The 21,607-nt window shown below is 27.7% G+C and overlaps 2 protein-coding genes across 2 annotated transcripts in view; one reads left to right on the top strand and one right to left on the bottom strand.

Annotated features, from left to right (window-relative positions):
• Positions 1–21,607, bottom strand: part of LOC122269131 (cytosolic carboxypeptidase 6-like) — a 553,508-nt gene that overhangs the window by 59,910 nt on the left and 471,991 nt on the right. The window lies entirely within an intron of this gene.
• Positions 1,532–20,534, top strand: LOC147807166 (uncharacterized). Its single transcript, XM_087167877.1, has 3 exons — positions 1,532–2,042; positions 10,725–10,866; positions 17,867–20,534. The coding sequence occupies exons 1-3, from the start codon at positions 2,008–2,010 to the stop codon at positions 17,951–17,953; spliced, it is 264 nt and encodes an 87-aa protein (XP_087024003.1). The 5' UTR covers positions 1,532–2,007; the 3' UTR covers positions 17,954–20,534.

The raw sequence follows: 21,607 nt of genomic DNA, 5'->3' as shown, positions 1-21,607 counted from the left end.
ACTTGGTAAGAAAAAAAATTACATCTTATTTTGATAAATTAAAATTCTTCTATAAATCGAGAACATGTCTAATTTTTTTGTTTAAGTTAAAAGATAGATAGGTAATTAAAATTTTATATTGTAGTAAAAATACGTAACGAACATCGAGTTAAAGTTTATTAGTTTTCGTAAACGTAAACACAAACCATGTACAAGCTACAGGCTGAAATTGTTCGCATGTTCTCGGCGTACTCCGGTGTGATACAAAGGTACCACAAGCATGCGCGGGAACAAATTGGCATCACAACACAAGTGGTCTGCTTTGAATGACCTGTAGAAGGAAGACATGATCATATTCAACGCTTGGAATAGTATTCCTGACTCTTACAATCAGCTGAAAAAGCTCGCGATTGCTGTTCTTTCCCTTTTCGGTTCTACATATATGTATGCGAACAATCTTTTTCAAGCATGAACATTATCAAGAGTAAACTGAGAAGTCCTCTTATTGATGAGAACTTTGAATCATGCCTAAAATTAAAAACAACAGCATGCAAACTTGACTTACTCAAACTTTCCAAGGAGATGCAAGCACATTGTTCGTATTAATAAATATTTATTAAGCATGAAATTTAGTTTTATTTAGTGTACTACTTATTTAGTGTAATAAAAGTTTACTAAACAAGCAGATTTGGCTCCCAATTTGTTTTAAAAATTGTTGTAATGTTCATATTTGGCTCTTTTGCTAAAAAGTTTGCCGACCACTGTACTATACTATATACTATACTATATACTATACTATATACTATACTATATACTATACACTATACTATATACTATACTATATACCATACTATACTATACTTAAAAACTTTCATTAGTACTTATACGAGCGTTCTCCCTTTTTTTTAATTAATAAAATATTTACAATTTTGATTTTAATCGAACGATAATTCTTTTAAACGAGCCGTGATCGGTTAGGAATAGGTAAGTAGACTATATGATCTTAAGATTCTACTTTAAAAGAAAACAATTCTAAGTTTTTGATGATTAGTGTGATTTAAATGAATAAAATTATTAATGAATAAAATTATTAATGAATAAATAATATAAATGAAACCCTTACACTCTATTGCTAAGGAAAAAAATTTCACCTTTCAAACTTAATATAAAGAAGGCAAACAATATTGCTATACTGAAAGTAAACTGAATGTTTTATATCACTAACTATTTTCAATATAATTACGCACTGAACAGCTGTAACTTTAAGTGAAAATATAATTTAAAAGACATAAAAATGCATGCGTTAAAACAGCAAAATTTGTCCACTATTTATTTTCTGTATTTCATTGGTGACCCAATATGTAGTTCGCTTACCAGCGGTTTAATTATGTCAAGATGGTTTATTAGAGCGACCGCATTTGTAAAGAATCTATGAATCATTGCTAAAAAAAGTAAAAGCATAATAAATCGTTACTTTTCTCCTCTACAGTTTCAATAAACGCGGCAAAAGAACAAGTTTTAGTTTATTATTTTTTATTTTAGTTACGTAATCACTCGTGCGTAGAACATCGCCAGGAGTAAAAGTACACCGTCAGCTTCATTTACTAAAGGTTCTTCACATTCTACACACCTGAGCGTCCTTACCTACGCGATCGAAGCTTTTGACTGTGGGCGTGGTCCGTTGTTTTCAAATTCTGTTGCCAATTAACCCTTGTTCTTAAAGAAAATCGTCTGCCGTGAAATATTCGTGTTTAAATAAGTTATTCTTAAAATAACATTCTCCTTTTAATAATGTACAGGTATATTTAGAACATAGATGGAATCGGTTTCATCGATTGAACGCCAAGCAGCTTGAAGTACCGTTACATGTTATAGTTAAATATTTCGTTGATTTAAAATTGTTTAACTGTACAATATGGTTAAATGATTCTATTACTTATGACAGTGTTTTAAAAATAGTTATTATTGCAAACTGTTGTTTAGAAGTGGTAATAGAGACTGCGTGGTTTCAACAGGTTGTTTACAAACATGGAGTTGTATCTTATGAGCTTCCTAGCACTCATGTAAGTAGTCAAACACAATTTAAAAAAATGTAGCATAAGTGATTGTTTTTTAATTGTATATCTAAAAAATATAAGTTAAAGTTTTTTTGTATTTAATAGAATAGGTTTCTTATGAAATTTTTTATTTATTTATCATATTTTAGTTCAGTTTGCCCTAAGAAAATATTAGTTTAAATTTAAAGTTAAAAATAACCTTTCGCAATAATTTAGATTATATATAATATGAAATGCCATTTTTTTTCTTTCCTTCTTTGTTTCATTTTATATGTTATACAATTCAATTTCTTATCTATTGATATTTTACTTTTCAATAATGAACTCAAATAATTAGTTCATTTTAAAAATACAAGTTTTAGAGTTTTAATGAAAATATCGATAGTTATCAGTTAATTTAATTTTTATTTTACGTGTAATAAATAAAAGTATATTTTCGTGTTATAATTCTACTTAATATAAATGCATAAATAAGTGAAATTTTTTAATAAATTTTCAATTTCTAAATAGTTTATTGCTGTAATTTTGTAAATTTCTAAATATGGTTTATAAACTTAAACAAAATAATTTCTGAACATTTCAATACATCTCATTGAATGATATTTTATTTATAGTCTGAATAAGACTCGCTTTAAAAAATATTCCATGTTAAATAAATCCTAAAAGAAAAATCAAAATTCTTTACTGATTATAAAGTGCTTTTTTATTTTTTAAACAAATAAAAGAAAAAAGAATTTTAAGCATAAGAAAATATCGACATAAAATTAATGTTTCAGAAAAAAATCGTGATGATTTTTTCACTTATAATTAAATGCGTTTTTTTCTTATTTTTTTCTAAAAACAGAACGATAAATTTTTTATATGTATTTGATATTGAACTTAATTTGCTAATTAATGGTGAAATATATCAATTCTACATTTTCCTGATAGCAAAAAATGCAAATTCAACGAAAAAAAAAAAAAAAGCAAGCACAAAAAATAAAGTACTACGTCTTAAAAATTTTAATATCTGAAAAATTCTTATTTTTTGTTTCCTTAAAATCAAGCTTTTTAATCTTTTAATGAACGTTATAATTTTCCTTTCACTTTACTCAATCATCATTCTTTTCAGATATGAATATTTTTAAATATAATTTTAATAATTGCACAAAAGAAAATTTGGAAATACACAATTACTTTTCTCAAAGCTCTTATAAAATATGTATACTTTGTATATTGATCGAGTTAAATTTAAATTTAATTCTTTACTAAATAATCATGAATCTAATTGCAAACTAGTTCCTTTACTAACATTTACACTAATCATATACCATAAAAAGTATTCTTAATACAATGAGTTTATTATTTAATTTAAGCTCAAGAGTCAAATGTTTTATAATTGGCTTCGAAAAAATAAAATTTTTGGCTCCATGTTTCGCTGATTAAAACTTTAAAATGCTTGATAGATGTTATAAATTTAACTACCAAATTTTATCATTGTCATTATTTTATTCCTTTTACTAATATATTCTTATTACATAAAATCAAATAATTTAAAAATTTAATTTGATGTGATTATATATCGAAAAAGAAACTTATTAAAAGAGAATGAAATATGCACTTAAAGTATTAAATATCAAATGGAAAAGAATACCATTTATTAAAAATACATCCGATCCCTATCATTCAGTAATGATTATAACACATAAAGTATTAATCTCTTATAAAAAAATAAGTCATATAAAATTATTTAATGTAATATCAAACATAAATACGTTTATTTTTTAATAGTTTTAATTTTTATCAGTGAAAATATTAAATGACATTTATTTTTCTCAATGATTTATTATTTTAGAATTTTTTTTTTATTGAAACAGGTTGAATGCGGTATTAACTTATGAAAACAGACTGAAAAAAATATTTATTTATCAAATACAAATTGACGTATTTAAACTAAACTCAGTTTATTTAAAATTAAAAAAGGACTGTAATTAGTTAATTTGTTAAGATTTTGTTTCATAGTAAATATTTTTGTCTATTTTATAAAAGAAAAGCACTGTTTGTTATGTTTATTTAATATCAGAAGCAATATAAGAATCAGACAACTTTCATGTAGACTTCTAAAAAAAAAAAGTACTACAAAGCTGAATGTAGGTCAAGGAGAAATTCCACAAATCAACATAATTCTACAATTCTCAGAATTACTTTCGTCTATTCTATCTATTCTATACATTATTCAGGTCATTGAATATCATTTTAAAAATAATATTTATTGAATGGATTCCCAATTGATTTAAAACTATTAAACTTTTTAAAACTATTTCAGTGTGGCTTTTTACGTTTGATAACACTTTGATCTTAAAAGATGAGAGATAATTGAGGAATGGGATTAAATAAATAAAAATATGAAAATTTAAAACTAGGGAGAGAAAATTTATTATGGACAGCAAATGTTTGTTGCACATTTTGATAAATTCTTCGCCAAATATATTTATATTTGTGATTAGGTACATTCGTATAATATTTTTAATTTAACTTGTTTGTTTCTTATTAGCAAATCGTATATATTAGATATTTTATTTCAAAACAATATCTCGTAATTAAAAACCTTTGTAAAATTTAAATATAAACCAAGTATTAAAGATCTTTTTTATCAAAGCCAATTAAAGAGCAATAGACTTTTAAAAATGAAAACAAAGCACTAAATAATATTTAATGGTTAGTACTATAGCTAATGCTTACTTGATAAATTTTCTATAAAATGATTTGTTATCAGATACATTTATAAATAAATTAGTTTGTTTATTGTTTATTAAATAACCATGTGCATTAGATATTTCTTAAAATACCTAAATTATTTTCTTTAATCAATTGTCAAATTTTATATAAATAGTTAGTACATGGAGAAACATTTATGATAAAAATATAGTACGGTATAGTAATAACAAAAAAAAACTTTTTTGGTAAAATTAAAACATAATTTTGATCAATAAAACCAAAATATATGGTATTTAAACCATTCATTTGGTAATTTTTCCTTTCATATAGTAACGGTTTTCTGGAAATGTTGGTTCTCAAAATTATAGTTCTTTTTAAACATATTTAGTAAAAAATACAAAACTGAAAAGTAAACTAAAGCGAATGAATAATTTACAATATTTTATTGTAATTTTACCATATGTTTAACAATATTTTACTGTTAATTTTTCCAAACTCTTTACCAAAGCGATTCGGTAAAAATCAACAAGCGCTTTTTGGTGCTTCCATAGAGCCAGAAACACTGTAAATTTTACCATATGCTAGGCTATATTCTTTACCATGCTATATGATATGGTAAAATATCATATTCTTTACAATATTACCCTATTCTTTATCACGGTAAATTTTACTTCATTATGCAGGCATCCTCCTTTCACTTATTAAAAAGTTTATTCAATTTTGATAAAGTGTGAAAAAACTAGAAAATTTAAAATTATCGAAAATGGGTTTCTTAAAATCTACCTAGCTGGAGAATGAAATTATTTTTTCTATCACTAGATATTAATAAACCAGACAAATAATGATTGGGGCAAAGCGTTGTTCTTTAACACTTTTTGTAAAGGGAGTTGGCCTATGAGCAAATTGATTTAATTTTTAAGCAGTTTACAACGCGCTGTGAAGGCCCCAAGACAGGGCCCTGATTCACAGAATCTGTAAACCGGTTCTTGAAAAGATTTAGTATGGAAATAATTATATTCTCAACTGTTTCTGGTGTTTTTTTTTTCTCTCTCAAGAAAAAGATTTTAAATAAAATTGAAGAGATGCCAGATTTTTTATTAAATTAATATGAATATAATTGAGTGTGCATATTTTACACCCAACCTGGTAATGAAAAAGAATGTATGCTAATGAATAAGAACACGATTACTTATTTATGTAAAAGGTTTCATTTTAAAGAGTGCAGAATACAATTTATTTTGATGTGATTAATAAATATCATAGTTGCAATTTATTTCTAGACTAATTTAACTTTGCATATAATTTTCAAATTCTATTCAAATATGTTGATGCCAGTAACGTTAAAATATTTTATTTTATTTCGTAACTGCTGTAGACCAGCCGACTAATTATGGTTTAACGCCTATCAATGTTGAACTCCATAGCCCTGTAATTTTGAATCCAAGCCAGGTAACAACGGAACTAATGGCTCAGTAACTGGGACAAACTAAACCTTACTGAGAACTTTTTGATGTCAGTAATCCTCATTTGCGTTACATGGAGAGCAAAACTACGAACTCCTCCCGTGGTTAGCTTGACGGCAAGGTGATTCGAACCCATGATCCGTCTACAATTGGGTATAATATAAAAAAAAACACAACTACTTCCTCTTAGTAGGAATAACATTTACCATGACGCAATGCTAAATTCTATGCCACTATCCACATAAATGCCACCATCCACATAAATCAATTATTAATCAAAAATCGAATATCAATTAATTTTCTTTATAATGCAATAAAATCTGGCGAGCAGCTATTTAAACGATCAAACACTTCGTTTGTTTATTTGTGGCTTGAAGTTAGGCTCGCAGAAAATGCCGCTCATGGGTTAAATTTAGTAGGAATAACACAACCTGTGACATAGGCTATAGTATACCCAATTGAGAATATTTTAAGTCAGCTTTGTGGTCGGTGAGAGCTGGAAGCAGTGTTCGTATGAATGAGTCATCGCTGGGATTCAAACTTGGATTACCTCATTAGGAGACGAAATCTCTATCGTCTATTTAATATTATTATTTACTACTAAGTTATTGTTAAGTCATTTAAACTCAAGAGAAAAAAAATTCTATTTTTTTAAAAAAATACTTTGAGCCTTATTATCAATTTATCGTTTCTAAACTAACTATGGTGCATAAATTTTATTTTTAAATTGGGGACTAAAAATTAAAATGAAATGATCACTGATTACATGAATAAAAATAAATAATACATTTATGTATAATGTAAGTTGATAGTTTTTAATACATAATAATTAAAATAATAACCACTACAGTTTAAAAAAGAACACTCAAAAGTAACAAAACGATGGAGTTCTTTTTAGAAATTGACTATATTCAAGATGAAATTAGTATTCCTTTACACTTAAATGAGTAATATTATTAAGATATGTGTTAAATTATTATTATTATTTTAATTTAATATACAATTTTACAAAATTCTGCGAAGTAGTATAAGTTTGCATGCAAAGAAAATTTGAATTAAATTTCTCTCATATAAAAAAATTAATATTTTTCTCCAAAGTTCTAGTTTTTTTCCTTAATTTTTTAGTATTTTTCACCTTTTAGTTTCTATGTTCTTTTTGTGTGTAACATGTTTAAATGCATCATTGTATATTTAAGTTGCATATGCAATATCCTTTTTTTATGTAATCAGTTGTGTGGTCTTCGTTAGGAGTTTATCTGATTTAAATATTATTTGAATAAAATATGGGTTCTTTCCCTTTTTTTAAAAAAAAATATTTCTTTTCTCGTACATATTTAATTTCATCAAAATCTTACATAATATAGTGGTAATCTGAAATTAACAGTTGATTAGTTTTTTATTTCTAGAAAAACTATTAAGTCAAATTTTATAAGAAAATTTAGTCACCGAATCCATGCAAAGCGTAATGCATATTTTTAAAATCCTTGCCGAAATTAAAGACAAAAAATTAATCTAATTAATATCGGGGAGAAAACAAAAGTCATTTCTAAATCTGATAAATCACAATTAAGGAAATTGGTATGCAATAGAAAAAAACCTCTCCTTTTTTGATTGTCAGAGAAATGGAGAGGAGTTCATTATTCGAAACATTTTAGTTTAAACTTTCAATCAAACAGTGCTAAATTGCTTTTCTTTACTTTTTAACTAGGTTAAGGGCGGTCACAGTGGAACACCCTTGTTTTAAAGACATATTCTTCAAGGCCTGCTATAAATGTGGTAACAAAGAGATATTTTAGAAATCGCTGTTTATCAGCTGTTCTCTTAAATAATCCCTTGCCAAATATCATTTTCAGTTATCATCGAGTCTTTTTCAAATATCATCGAGGAAGAAAAGCAGAATTTTAAAAATAGATGAATTTGATATTGAAATGAACAATAATCCCTTAATCCATTAAAGTGTACAGTTTCTCGGGTAAAAAGTTCGTTATATGTTTACATTACATGTTCTATCTCGAAACTTAATTCCACTCCACCATCGTCCTGTTTTATATGCTTGTTTGTCGGAAAGTGTTTATACAGCCGGGGCCTCCTGTACTTAAATATTGGGTGATTTACCTTGTCTCAAAATGCGGCGGTTCCAGTTGATGTGAAAGCGAGCATGTGTGTGACGTCATCATTCACATGTAATGAGCAGGGGAAGCGTGACGTACGGAAATGAGAAGACTGTGTTTCCCGCACGTAACTCTTGAGGGGTGAGTGCGCCCTGTCATTGAAGGACGTGAGATTTCCGACCTTCCCCTCCACGACATGCACTGATGGTAGCTAATTCAGTGTTGCATAGAAGTTTTTGATTTGAGTTTTGAAATAGAATAAAAAGTCAGAAGTTTCTGATAATTCTCTTAGTTATAAAGTCGATCTGTGATGATTACAAAAAACAACTGAATTTCGAAAAGGGCTCATCTCTGAAAAATTCAAACTTTTTAAGATACAGTAAACTTTTTATTCCTCTGGGGTGATTTTTTTTCCATATTCATTAAGAAACATAATAAATTTGTCTCCTTTGGATGATTTGATTTTCTACATTCACTCAACAAATTTGTGTTTCTTTTGGACGATTTGTTTTTCTATATTCATCAAGAGACATAATAAATTTGTGTTTACTTTGGACGATTTGTTTCTCTATATTCATCAAGAGACACAATAAATTTGTGTTTCCTTTGGACGATTTGTTTTTCAATATTCATCAAGAGTCACAATAAATTTGTGTTTCCTTTGGACGATTTGTTTTTCTATATTCATCAAGAGACATAATAAATTTGTGTTTACTTTGGACGATTTGTTTCTCTATATTCATCAAGAGACATAATAAATTTGTGTTTACTTTGGACGATTTGTTTTTCAATATTCATCAAGAGTCACAATAAATTTGTGTTTCCTTTGGACGATTTGTTTTTCTATATTCATTAAGAGACTCAATAAGTTTGTGTTTCTTTTGGACGATTTGTTTTTCCACATTATTCATCAAGAGAATAATAAATTTGTGTTTCTTTAGGACGATTTGTTTTTCTATATTCATCAAAAGACACAATACATTTGTGTTTCTTTTGGACGATTTGTTTTTCTATATTCATCATGAAACATAATAAATTTTGATTCTCTTGAACATCTGAATTTTCTATATTTATTAAGAGACAAACAAACAGCGCTATTGCTAAATGAAGGGACTTTTAAAGCAAATTAAGTTAAAAACAAATGAAACAATTTTCTATCGAAACATTTGATTTTGTAATTAATACATTTTTATAAACTAGGCTTAATTTTTTTCATGCTCAACACATCTTCTAAAGTAATTTTTCCAAACAAAAAAGCCTAATTCAGAGTTGTTTTAATTATAAAATTAAAAATATCTGGATCGAATAACACTTGTTTTTTGATTAATGATATCTTATGACTGAAATAATAAAAGCGTTAGAAAAGAAAAATTAGAAATCCCTGTCAAGAAATTACAGCTTCCTCCAAGTCATTTTTATAAAAAAAATTACTTAAATGTAATATTTAGAAGCAATATATATACTGATATCGACAATAATACAAGTTGAATGAATAAAATTGAAAATTGAGTTTTTCTTCCGTTTATGAAATAAAAAACCTACGCATTTTAAATTTTAGAATTATTATAAACTAATATTTTAAGAAACCATATAAATGCTTATCACCAAAACTTAGTTATTGAAATGTCATCAAACTTTTTGATACCATATACTAAACAAATGTATTGTGACTCACACCTCAAATTAGCATTGAGAAATTTTTAATTGACTTAAAGTGTATTTAAAAGAAAATGTTAATTTTACTGATTCTTACATAATCCGAGACGTTTTGAAAGTATGCCTAAAAAAGTACATTTTCTGTCTCTACAATAATAGAAAAATTATCAAAATGGAAATGTAGTAATTTTACTGTGTAATAACAATAAAAAAAATATAAATGGGTTTGGATTATTTGAAGTGACCAAAAGAAATAAAATGGTGATGATTTTGGCTATTATGGCCTATTTTGGCATAAATTACAAAAGACGCTTAATACATTTCCAAAAAAGATTTCGAACAAAGAAATATAATGGTCTGGGTTGCATTTACGTAGATGTCAAAGAAAATTTTGCATCTCATTCAAGACGAAATGCAACTAATAGGCTATAGAAATTATTTATATAGGCTATAGAAATTGCTTAAAGAATTTAAGTTTGACAGTGTTTTAGTGTTTCAGCAAAATATTTACAGCAAATTATTTTAAACAATTTAAAACTAGAAACTAAAAAAAAAAAAAATAGTTTGTCAACTGTATGTTAGTTTGCATTTAATCAGAACTAGGGTAATGAAAATTTCAGAAATAATCTAAACCTTTTATTGTTCCTGCACTACAATCAGCATCATATTTTAAAATTATCTTGCTATTAATAATTATTAAAACCCCTTACCGTTATTTATTATATTTCATTCTTAAATTAACTTCCAAATATGTATTTCAGGGTGTTAGCTACACTAGTCTTGAAAGGAATTTTCTGTTGGATACATTGTTCTAATCCCCAAGCATCGAAAAGAGTTACACGATACATTGAAGAAAAAACTAAGGAATTGAGTACATCGAGGAGTAAACTAATGCACATGGAGGTAAGATCGCGATATTATTAAGTCCAGTTTTAATATTATTTTATAATGCATTGTTTACTGTCATTATTTTGCTCCAGCGTGAAAATTAGAATGAAAATGCTTGTAAAATTAGTTCATATAATTTGTTCAAGTTATCGAAAATGGATACGCAATGTTTATGAAATTAGGTTGTTTGCAAATCAAAGGAGTTTTATGGGATGATTATCTATGTATTTATGAGTGGAATATACGGGATTACACTTAAATTATTCCGTAATGGAGATATTGCGAGTATTATTTGCCAATATAGCCCGGCAAAATATCAATAAATCGAGAAATAATAATAATATTAAATACCGTGACAATCACATTCTATTCTCACAATATATTGTATCTAATCTTACATCTAATCTTACATTAAGTTTCGAATCTATAATAATATCACTGGTAGTACAAAAATATCGCAATCATTATTGATAGCAATAATTGTCTAATATGATACTATTGTAAGTGTTCCAGTAATGTATATTTATTTTACATAAATTAGCTATTGATATCTAAAGTACTTTTTTGGGTACGTCTTGATTATGGGGATATTTGAAATCAAAGTTTAAGTTATCGTATATAAAAAGTAGCTAATTTATGTAATTTTATAACATTAAATTTATTTGAGAAATATTGTAAAAATTTAACTTTGATAATTTTATATTCCCTCTTATTCTCGCGAAGTTACTTTGGTATTTTATTGCAAATGATATTGCTAAAATCTACATTTTGAAAAAGCAAAATTTTAAAATTATTTTCTGACCAGTTTAAGCAAATGAAATTGCCATATTATCTATTAAAATAGCGACTACTTTCCAATCATTTAGTGCTCAAATCTTAAGTGGAGCTCTGTGCTGGATGATAATTGTAATAAAATTTTAAGTATATCTGAAATGCTGCAAATAAAACTTATTACTTTCTTCATTTAAAATTTTGAATGATTAGAAGCATCATTTAGCAAGAAAGAATTTTAAAGAAAGATCAAACTACAAAACTGCGTATTTAAAATTAAGACAAAGCGTAACTTTAAAAAAGAAGGGAATGTTTTTAAACGTTTGATTTTCACAATAAGTTTGAATTGATGCATGTTGATGGGATATTTTTTAATAACTAAACTGAACATCATCGAATGAAATGAGACTGCAGTCTATTTTTCAAATATAATCAGGCTTCTTTTATTGTTTCAACTAGAAAATAGCAAATTACGGCATTTTATAAGAAATGGCAAGACATAATTATATTTATCTAATCTCCATCTTCAAGCATTATATCGTTCTTTAGTATTTTATGTCACAATTATCTTTTTTCCTTCTTCAAAATCTTGAAAAATGATAGCTTCTGTTCATTTTCTGTTCTGTTGATTTTGTAATGTATCTTTGCAAAAAAACTGACATCTGAGATTAATTCAAGTATCTTGTCGCACAAAAAGATATATTGCCACTATGCAGATTTGTTTTGCAAGATTTTCTAGAGCCCAAGATTCACAAGAAATAGCTTTCAAGCCATTCATTACTATCAACTACGCACAATTTGGTATTCATAAATTTGAAATTAATAAGCCGGGGTTCGGGCTTATTTTATCTTTTTTTCTCCCTTCTCTCCTATAGGGTTCAGTGATTCGGAAGCATTTTTGAAGGATTTACTAAAATTGGTTTCGCATCTAAACTTTTTTTTATCCTATTTTTCATCCCTCGCATATTATGAAAGCGCGTCTAGCCGATTTTATTGGGATAAAGAAAAAACTCTTTTTCCTGTTTCGCCTTCTCCTGCCTGTATCTGGCATAACTTATAAACAGGAGCCCTATCCACTGTTGAAGCTCAAAGTCATATTTCATTTGTTGATAGCGGCTTCAGATGCTTCAGAAACTGCGAAATTTATAGCTCTTTTTGGCCTTCAACTTTCCCCCTTTCCATTATGTATAATATAAAAAATATAATTTTCTTTCCTGAATTTTCGTAAAAATATATGAGATTTATTATATTTCTTTGATCTTTTGTTTGATTTTTATATCGCATTTTGTTTCTAATTCTGCTTTTTATTGAGTACATTTTTCAATGATAAAAATATATTTCTGAAATTTATTTATTTAGAATGAAAGTTACATTAGAGGATATGCGAATACAACTTTCAAACTTTTAAGAGATCGAATTTTTTTTCTTCTTAAAATTTGAGAGGAAATATTCTTAGCAACTGTGTTTATTTACGTGATGAAACTTGAAACGTTATAAGCCCAACTTGAATTTTTGACACATTTTTCTCGAAACCGTGTTTTTTGAAATTTGATGAAAGCTTATTTTACATTAAAATTAATTTATTGATTCAAAATTTTGTAAGATTATATTCAAAATTTTTGTTCGGACTTATTGTTGCGCTTATGACGACTTAACGAACCTGATTATAAAATTTTCCTAAATTAAGCTTTATTAAATTTTAAGCTGAGTAAATTCAAAATTGTGTTATAGGCAGGGTAAATTTAAAGGCTCTTTTCAGGAAATTAGACTTCTTCTTATTAATATATAGATTTTGTGATTCCGAGTTGATGTAGTTTCTCGCACCGTTTGATTTTGTTATTTTGAGTTTGTAATTCTATATTTGTCGCTATATAATTCGCATTCGGATCCATCAAATTCTATACTAAACACAAATATATGAAATTTGTAGTACTTAATGGGTTAGATTTAAAGATTCAATTGTGTGAACGTTGAAGCTTTGAGTAAAGTAAAGCAATTTCCGCAACATCCCGTTGTGGTTTAAGTCTTCACAATTTCGTGACCAATGGCATGGTTGTTACTAGAGAAGCTGGTATTTATGTGTCTGAAGATGGGCGGGCTTCAATGTGGCACTGTGGATTGAGCCCTAGATCTTTGAAGTTTAAGCATCGTTAAATCAAGAAATTTTTCTTTAAAACTGTTCTGATTTATAAAGCATTTTCGTGGTTCAAAATGTTACAAAATCAGTTTAGATCAAATAATTTAACGCAGTATAATTTTAAATAAAAACGCAGTTTTTTTTAAAAATTTAGATTAACATTTCCTTCTTTTCTATAGCCTTTAGCATTTTCTCATGAGAATTTTCTGACTAATTGTGATATTCAATGAAAGTTAAAAGAAGTTAGGTATCTTATTTAAGATGTTTTTAGATTTTCCAGCAGCATTTGTTTCTTAGTGCTTATTTAGATAGCTTTGACTTATTCCAGCAATTCATTATTTTCGTTTTATGAAAAAAACTAAGTAACAATTTAAACAATACGTCGAAAAACTTTTTCCCTTTTTAAAAAAAGGGATAAGTCTCAAAAGCAGAGAAATATGTAGAAAAATAAAATTTTAGAAAAATTGAAGAATATAAGATATAGAAAAATTAAATTTTAATTACTATATATAATAAACAAAGATGCAAAAAAAACAAAACAAAAACAACAACTTGTAATTACTTTTGATATATTGATCGAATTTAACGAATATGCTATATATGCTATATTCATGTTTTCAGGACCTAATAATAAATAAATTTTAAAATTTATTTTAAATTTTTTAATTTGGTGTTTAGGCCAAAATTTTTGAACTGTAAGGCATAAACATTTTTGCATCTTCGTAAACAATGGATCACTTAAAAAAATTTAGACTTTGTGCTAAACTAGTTGAATCGCTATTGAGATATGAAAATGAACGAATTATTATTTTTAAGCTTTAATTTATAAGATACTATTAAACTAAATTTGTTAAAGTGTTAATTTTTGGCATTTAATTTACATTTAAAATAAAATTTTAAGAAAATTTTTTGACACATAAAATTTTTATCATTATTAAATCAAATAATAAATATTAAGTTAAGTAATAGCGCTACATAAAAATTCCAAGTTATTTTAATATCATGATTATTTATTAAGTCACAATTATTTAATAAATATAATAATAATAATTTTCTCAAGTCACGCTATGAGTTTCGTAAAAATAGTGGAATTCGTAAAAAGTAAAAACGATGAACGATAACGTGTTCAAATAATTCATCCTCCTCCTGATTCAGAAACCATGTCATCCGAATTGCGGCTACCTTTTTATATTCGTGGAATCAATAGTCAAAAGCTTTCGGAAAAAAGATAGGTAAACAAAAAGTAATACATTTGTCCCTAATTTCATTCGTTAATTATTATCGAAACGATTTAATTAGAAAATTTTCGGTGATTGCTTAAATCCAATTTGATTAATAGAAAATCCGATCATTAGGTCAAAAATTATTTGTCTGTGGGACTTTTTTTTGGGCCGTGGTAGCCCAGTGGTTAGAGAATCGGACTCCAACTAGGAGAGGCTGGGGTTCGATGCTCGATTCCGCTGAGACCCACCGAGTGCATGCAAGATACGTGCTTGCAAAATGTATGGAATTGAAAGTACAGTGGTCAGTCGCTGAGCAGTACATGGATACAGAGACCTTGAAAATATTTGCTCCCCTTCAGATCTATGCTTAAATTGAGGAAGTGGACTCACGAATGACTAATGTTGCCATCTATCCGAGATGTTCTGAGCCAAGACGTACATTCACCCTTGCCGTGGTCTCTTGTCAAACGAAAGGTGCGCATTCATTCACTTAATTCGCAAGGCCAATGGCTTGTCCAAGTGGATACAACAACGCCTTTTTCTTCCATCTTAGACCTGAGAATATTTTTCTTTTCATATTTAAAAATCTGACTATTAAGTCAAAAAATATTCATGGTGAAACTTTTCTTTTAACCATCAAGCAGATAATTTTTACAGCTTTGTACCTGAAAATTTGACTATTACACCAAAAATTGTCCTGTTCATGAATTTATTTCTTATTTTGAGGACTTTGCATGCAACATATTTGGTCAAATTCTTTTCATTGACCATGCAAAGTTGAGTTCAAGAAACCCAGAACAACGTGAACAACGCATTCAATATTTTTGGCATGAAAAAAAAAAGTTCCAAAAGAATCACCATCATCATCATCAACAACAATAACAAAATCCGCTCTAATTCGTGATGAGGGCTTATTTACCACCACACGCATCACTTTTATAAATCAGCGGCTACTTAATAAAACTAAATTTATGCTTGGTACTCGAATACCCAGCGGGTTAAGGGGTTTCTTATTTTGCTTATTTTTCCTTCCATCCTGCACATTTGCAGTGTCGTCTTCAAGCAGCAGAGGGTAAACAGACGACGAAATCATTTAATGACTCTCCAGTGGTTCCAGGAGAAGCCATTAAAAGAATGTTAGCCGAATGTAAGTCTTCTACGTCAGGGTGTTTGCGTCGCTCCGATAAGTTAGACCCTCGGTATTTTATTCCTCAATGGTCGGGAAAAATACTTATCCTGCAACTCAAGGAAATGGGATGGAAGACGAAGGGCTTGGTGTGCTGGCTTCCACAGGATTTCGCTAATGAGATTGTTCTCAACTCGAGTTCTGTTATTAACTTTCTCAACACTTCAACTTTTCTAACTTTTTCTACGATTTTAATCTCTTGTTCGGAATGCGTGAAGATAATGTTTGAATATAACATTGTATTTTAAAGTACATTATAGTTATATATTTTTATTTTCTACAAAACATTTGTACAAATTACCAATCAAACTGTACGCATTTTACGAACTAAATCTTTATTTACAAAGTTTAATTAAAAAAAAAAGTTTTAATCGATAATGAAAAAAAATGTTTATTATGGTAAAGATCATCTTCAAACAAAGAAACAGTTTTAAGTCCCAATGATAAAAACAATAACTGTAATGAAGTCTTTTAATATCAACGCAGAATAATTATTAAAGAAAAGCTTTAGTTTTTGTAGTAAAGAAATCTTAATATCAGATTTAAAGGGATGACAATATATTAAAATATGGAAAGAACTCAAGTAAAAATATTAAATTTATTTCTTGATTTAAAAAATGTATATTACCCACACACGGATAAAATTTTTCTAAAAGGTTCAGGTACTTTTTAAGGGGTGTTATAACATTACAATGTCTTAAGAGAAATGTGCTTTCGTGTATTTTTAGTATATATATTTAATATTATATAGTGTTAAGTTTATATATTTTTTGTGGGTACATTTCAATATGGCAATTGGCAGAATTATATTCTGTTGCAAGTTAAAAGAAAAACATTATCTCAATGGAGAGAGCATGTTTGCATCTAAGAGAACGCCAAAAGGATGCCAAGTTCCCAGAGCAAACGTATATCAACATCGCCAACTCTAGAAATCACAATGCACGGCCTTCTTTTTGCTTGCTTACTTATTAAAATCAAAGTAATAAGACTTAATAAAAAAGATATCTTAAAATCCTAACAAATATACGTCTTTCTGTTCGCATTTAAAGAAAATGATGAAAGAATAGTAAAACATTGTTTCTTGCAGACGATTTTCTTCTACGCGGAAACAAAAATAAAAATTCCTTATCTCGCATTTGATTTGTTAAGAGCATGTCAGTATAAGACGCGCCATTTTCAGTGTTCCAATCAAATTCAATGCTCTTACAACGTCATACAGTCGTTTTTATTTCAATAACAAGTGTTCTCCTTATTTATCGGAATATGACAAACAGAACAGAAAGATAAATTACACTCAAGCCCTATGTATGATTCGAACCCGGGAACTTCCGGGAAAGAGGCCAACTCCTTGACTACCATACAGTCTGATCGGCTTATTTCGTCACTTTATTTTCGATCGCCCAGTTTTCATTCTAGTTTCGTAATTCTAGTTAGCAATCACCCACAATGCACTACGATGAGGTTTCGAGATAAATACACATTTTTGCTATTACATTATATTTGAGAGATCGCGTTTCGTCACAAATCACGTGGTTTCGAGACGAAATGATTATCAAAATTGACGAAATACAGCTCAGTGATTGCTAAATAGTCAAAAGTGAGAAATTTATTTATGGCAGTGTATTGTTGTTATTCCACGCGTATACATAGTTCATCTAATTTTTTAAATTTAATTATATGTGTTTTTAATGATTTCAGATACCTATGGAGGATATTGAACGAACAAGTACACCAGTTCCAATGGAAGAAAAGAGAAAAAGACCAGAATTCCACAGTGATGTTTAAACTTTTATAGATTCTTTCCTACGAAATGTTATTTTATTGCTGGTTACCCACAAGAGCAAAGTGAATTCAATATATGTTGTTTAAAAAAAGGGTTTCCAATTCTCATGTGAGGATTTAAGCAAAAATAGAGTTCTTATCTCTGTATTTACATGGAGTAAAAAATTCTAGTAAAATTACCGTACTGCATTGAAAGGACACTTCTAGTAGAAAAAGAAATATAATTCTAGTTAATGGAACCAGAATATACTGCATTTAAATCATTGATTTGGTAATTTTTCTGTTCATATGGTAAAGGTTTAAAGGAAATTCTGGTTTTGAAATTTACAGTTTTTATTGGCACGCATATAGTAAAAAAATACAAATCTGAAAAGTAAATTAATCCGAATAAATTGTTTTTATGCCATGCTCTAAAGTATCATTATAAAATTACCGAATGTTGCCTCATTTACCAAAAATTATCGCAGATTATAGAGTCATATTTAATGGTTAGTTTTAACAAAATCATCACCAAAGCGCTTAAATAAAAATTACCCATCTTTTTGACATTTCCCAACACGGTAAATATTACCATATTCTGGTATTTTTTACCATACTTTTTTCTCTGAGTGGAGTAATTTTTTAAATATTAGAAAAACAGATCACTAATATTTTTTACTTTCTCAAAACCTTCTTCGTAATGATATTTTGCTCTATTTTCATAACCAGCAGTAACAATTCTGGCTATAAATAATAGTATAGTTCACCCACAACAATTATAATATAGCGTATAACTCGCTGAGAGAGTGTTATTCAAATAACATATCTTTATGACAATCTAAGTCAAATTTTGCAAATAGCATTGGTAAACAAACATGATAAATAATGCTCACGTTTTTTAAATATCCAAGATTTTTGGTGGGTACTTTTATTTATTTAGTTTTGCGTTAAAATCTTAGATGTAAATTTGTCGAAAAAAAATGTTTAGGCTTCTTAGTGACTTGCGCCTGAAAGAGAATTGGAAACCCCTTTAGTTTGATTATAAGTTTTAAAAAAAGCTCGTTAACTTTTCGTAGTTATAGAATCTTCAGTTCAAGGAGTGGAAAAAAAAACTCAAGTAATGTTAGACGTATTTGTTTTGATGGTGCTTATTTTTACATTTTGATAGTCATGAACATGTTGCTCACGAGTTTATGAAGTTTTTTTAAAATAAAAAACGTGTTTTTTGTAAAAAGGTATCTCTGAAATATAAATGTTTGTTATTGTAGTGAAAAGGTCTGCATAAAGAATTTTTTGCACGATTGTGGTTAAAATATTGGTATTTTTTTTTCTTTTTTTTTTACTTTAAGAAGTAATTTTAAGAACGCGTGTTGTCTGTGACATGATTTGCTTAGAGCTTTTATATAAAAATAAAATTTGGTAATATTTCTTGATGAATGTTTTTGTTGCGTTTTGTTCTTCCCCAAATAATATGATTGATTTGCCAGCTAATTTTATTTCGATGACATAACAATCACAACAATTAACTTCACAATGCCCAATTTCGCAGTCATTAAAATATACATACATTCTAAATCTTGATTTACGGTAGATTGCCATAAAAATTTTTTTCAGAAGTTCCGAATAGTTTTGAAAGAAAGTTTAAAATATCGATAAATAATTTAAAAAAATATTTTGCATACTGAAATTTTTTTTTAGAAAAATCGAAATGCTATAAAAAGTTTATAAGAGTCCAAAAAAATTTGGAGAATTTTTAAACGCGAAAAAATTTACTATAAAATATTCTTTTAAAAATACATAAAGGATTTATTAATTACTTAATTTACAAAAAAAAAAACTTTGGACACTTAATACTTTACTTGCTTTAACTAATAAATTATAAAGCACTATGCATTAAGTGTTTCTACATAAAAAAAATGCATTTTGAGTACAAAATTCTCTTAATTAAAATTCTTTATATTGAATAAACTATTACATAAGTATTTTTATAACATAAGTATAAGTAAATGTTTTTTGACTTATTAAACTGTTTTTTTAAACTTCTTCACGTATAATATTATTTATAAAATGTTTATTTCTTACGGATAAGTTCATAAACGTCTTTTAATTAAAATCTTTCAGGTAGCTTTTAAAGATTTTTTCACTTAAAAAACTTTGAATATTTAATGTTTAGGTAAAATTTAGTATTTATGTATTTTATGTATTTATAAATATTATTTTAAATGCATTTTATTACTCCAGATTTTATAATATCTTTTTAAATGCGTGTGTATTTTTATGTTTTGTTATTTTAGTTCGTCCGTAAGTTTTGAAGACAATTTTATGCATTATTTAACTTATGGACGTATGTTAAAAAGTAAATGATTTTGTTCTGTGAAGTACATATTTTTTATAAATATTTTTATTACTTTTGCTATTTTGTACGATTCCTAATTGGCGTAATGTTGTAGACATCAATGAAAATATTGTTTAAAAATTAAACAGATCTGAAAAATAGTCTATGTATTTTTATGTTTTGTTATTAATATTTTTTGTAATATTTGAATAAATTTTTGTGAGTTATTGAACTTTTATATGTTTGTTAAAATAAATACTTTTCAAGAAAGTGTGTAATATTTCATTATACCAATTCAAAAGTTTATCATAATATGTAATTATGACCCGTTATTTAAACATTATTCCTATTGATTAATCTATTAAGTAAATGTAGACTTAATTCATACAAAATGATATTCTTCGCCCAAACTCATAGGTGTTTAAAAAAAATCACATTTATCGATTTTTATAATACTTAATATCTAAAATAAAATAAATTACAAAATTTTAAGAAACTGAAGCTGTAAGACATACTAGATTAAAAAATTTCATTCGCTTCAAAAATATACAGATTGGAATTAGCAATTGACATGTTTCAGTCGTACACAGCGTGATCCTAAGCAATGTAGTGATCCTAAGCACAGCGTGATGCAAAGTATCGAAAATAGACGCTCATTTTCGAGACTTGCCAGACGTGAATGAAAAGAAACAAAAGTGATCTGAAAGTTGCCAAAGAGAAATGGAAAATAAGGGAGAGAATCAAAACTAAAAAAAAAATCTCAGTAGCTGTGAGAGAATAAAAATAAATATGGAAAAAATACAACAAGAAAAATCACTGAGGTTGACAGGGGCAAATGAGGCAAAATGCATTTCCACGCGCTATGAAGGGGTGGTGACAAGGCCGTTAAAAAGGGAGTCAACATTCATACGAATAAAACATGATTCCAGGGAATTAAGAGAAGCTGATGAGACAGACTAAGGGATAAATAATTTTGGCATTGTAAAAATTGAATTTAGACCCAAAATTCCAACAATATGCAGCAATTTATGATATCTCGATACGGGACATATTTATTGTGCTTCTTAAATTTAAATTTTAAAGCGCGTCTTGTTTGTTCGATGTAGCCAAGGTCAAAATAAGGAACGATATAAATGTCTCAGCTATTATCGAAAGCTAATAGGATCTTTAAGAGACTTAAATTTGATTTTATTAACAGGTCTAGCGAGTTCAGCAAGGGCTGAGTAAACTATGGAAGGGTTAAATCTATGGTTAGCAGCAAACGACCTGAGGAAGTTAAGTTCGGTGTTAAAAGAAGAAGACTCAGAGCAAAGGTTTAGTGCACTGAAAACGGAAGTATGAAA

Source organism: Parasteatoda tepidariorum, chromosome 7 (assembly GCF_982258835.1).
Source record: "Parasteatoda tepidariorum strain Cologne lab strain chromosome 7, Ptep-v5.0, whole genome shotgun sequence".
Lineage (NCBI taxonomy): Eukaryota > Metazoa > Arthropoda > Arachnida > Araneae > Theridiidae > Parasteatoda > Parasteatoda tepidariorum.
This window is presented reverse-complemented; position numbering and strand designations above follow the sequence as displayed.

Excerpts from the sequence above, each read along its gene's own strand:
- LOC147807166 (XM_087167877.1), top strand. The coding sequence starts at position 2,008 with ATGGAGTTGTATCTTATGAGCTTCCTAGCACTCAT. Across the intron at positions 2,043-10,724 it reads ATGAGCTTCCTAGCACTCAT|GGTGTTAGCTACACTAGTCT; the intron begins GTAAGTAGTCAA and ends TATGTATTTCAG. Across the intron at positions 10,867-17,866 it reads GTAAACTAATGCACATGGAG|ATACCTATGGAGGATATTGA; the intron begins GTAAGATCGCGA and ends TAATGATTTCAG.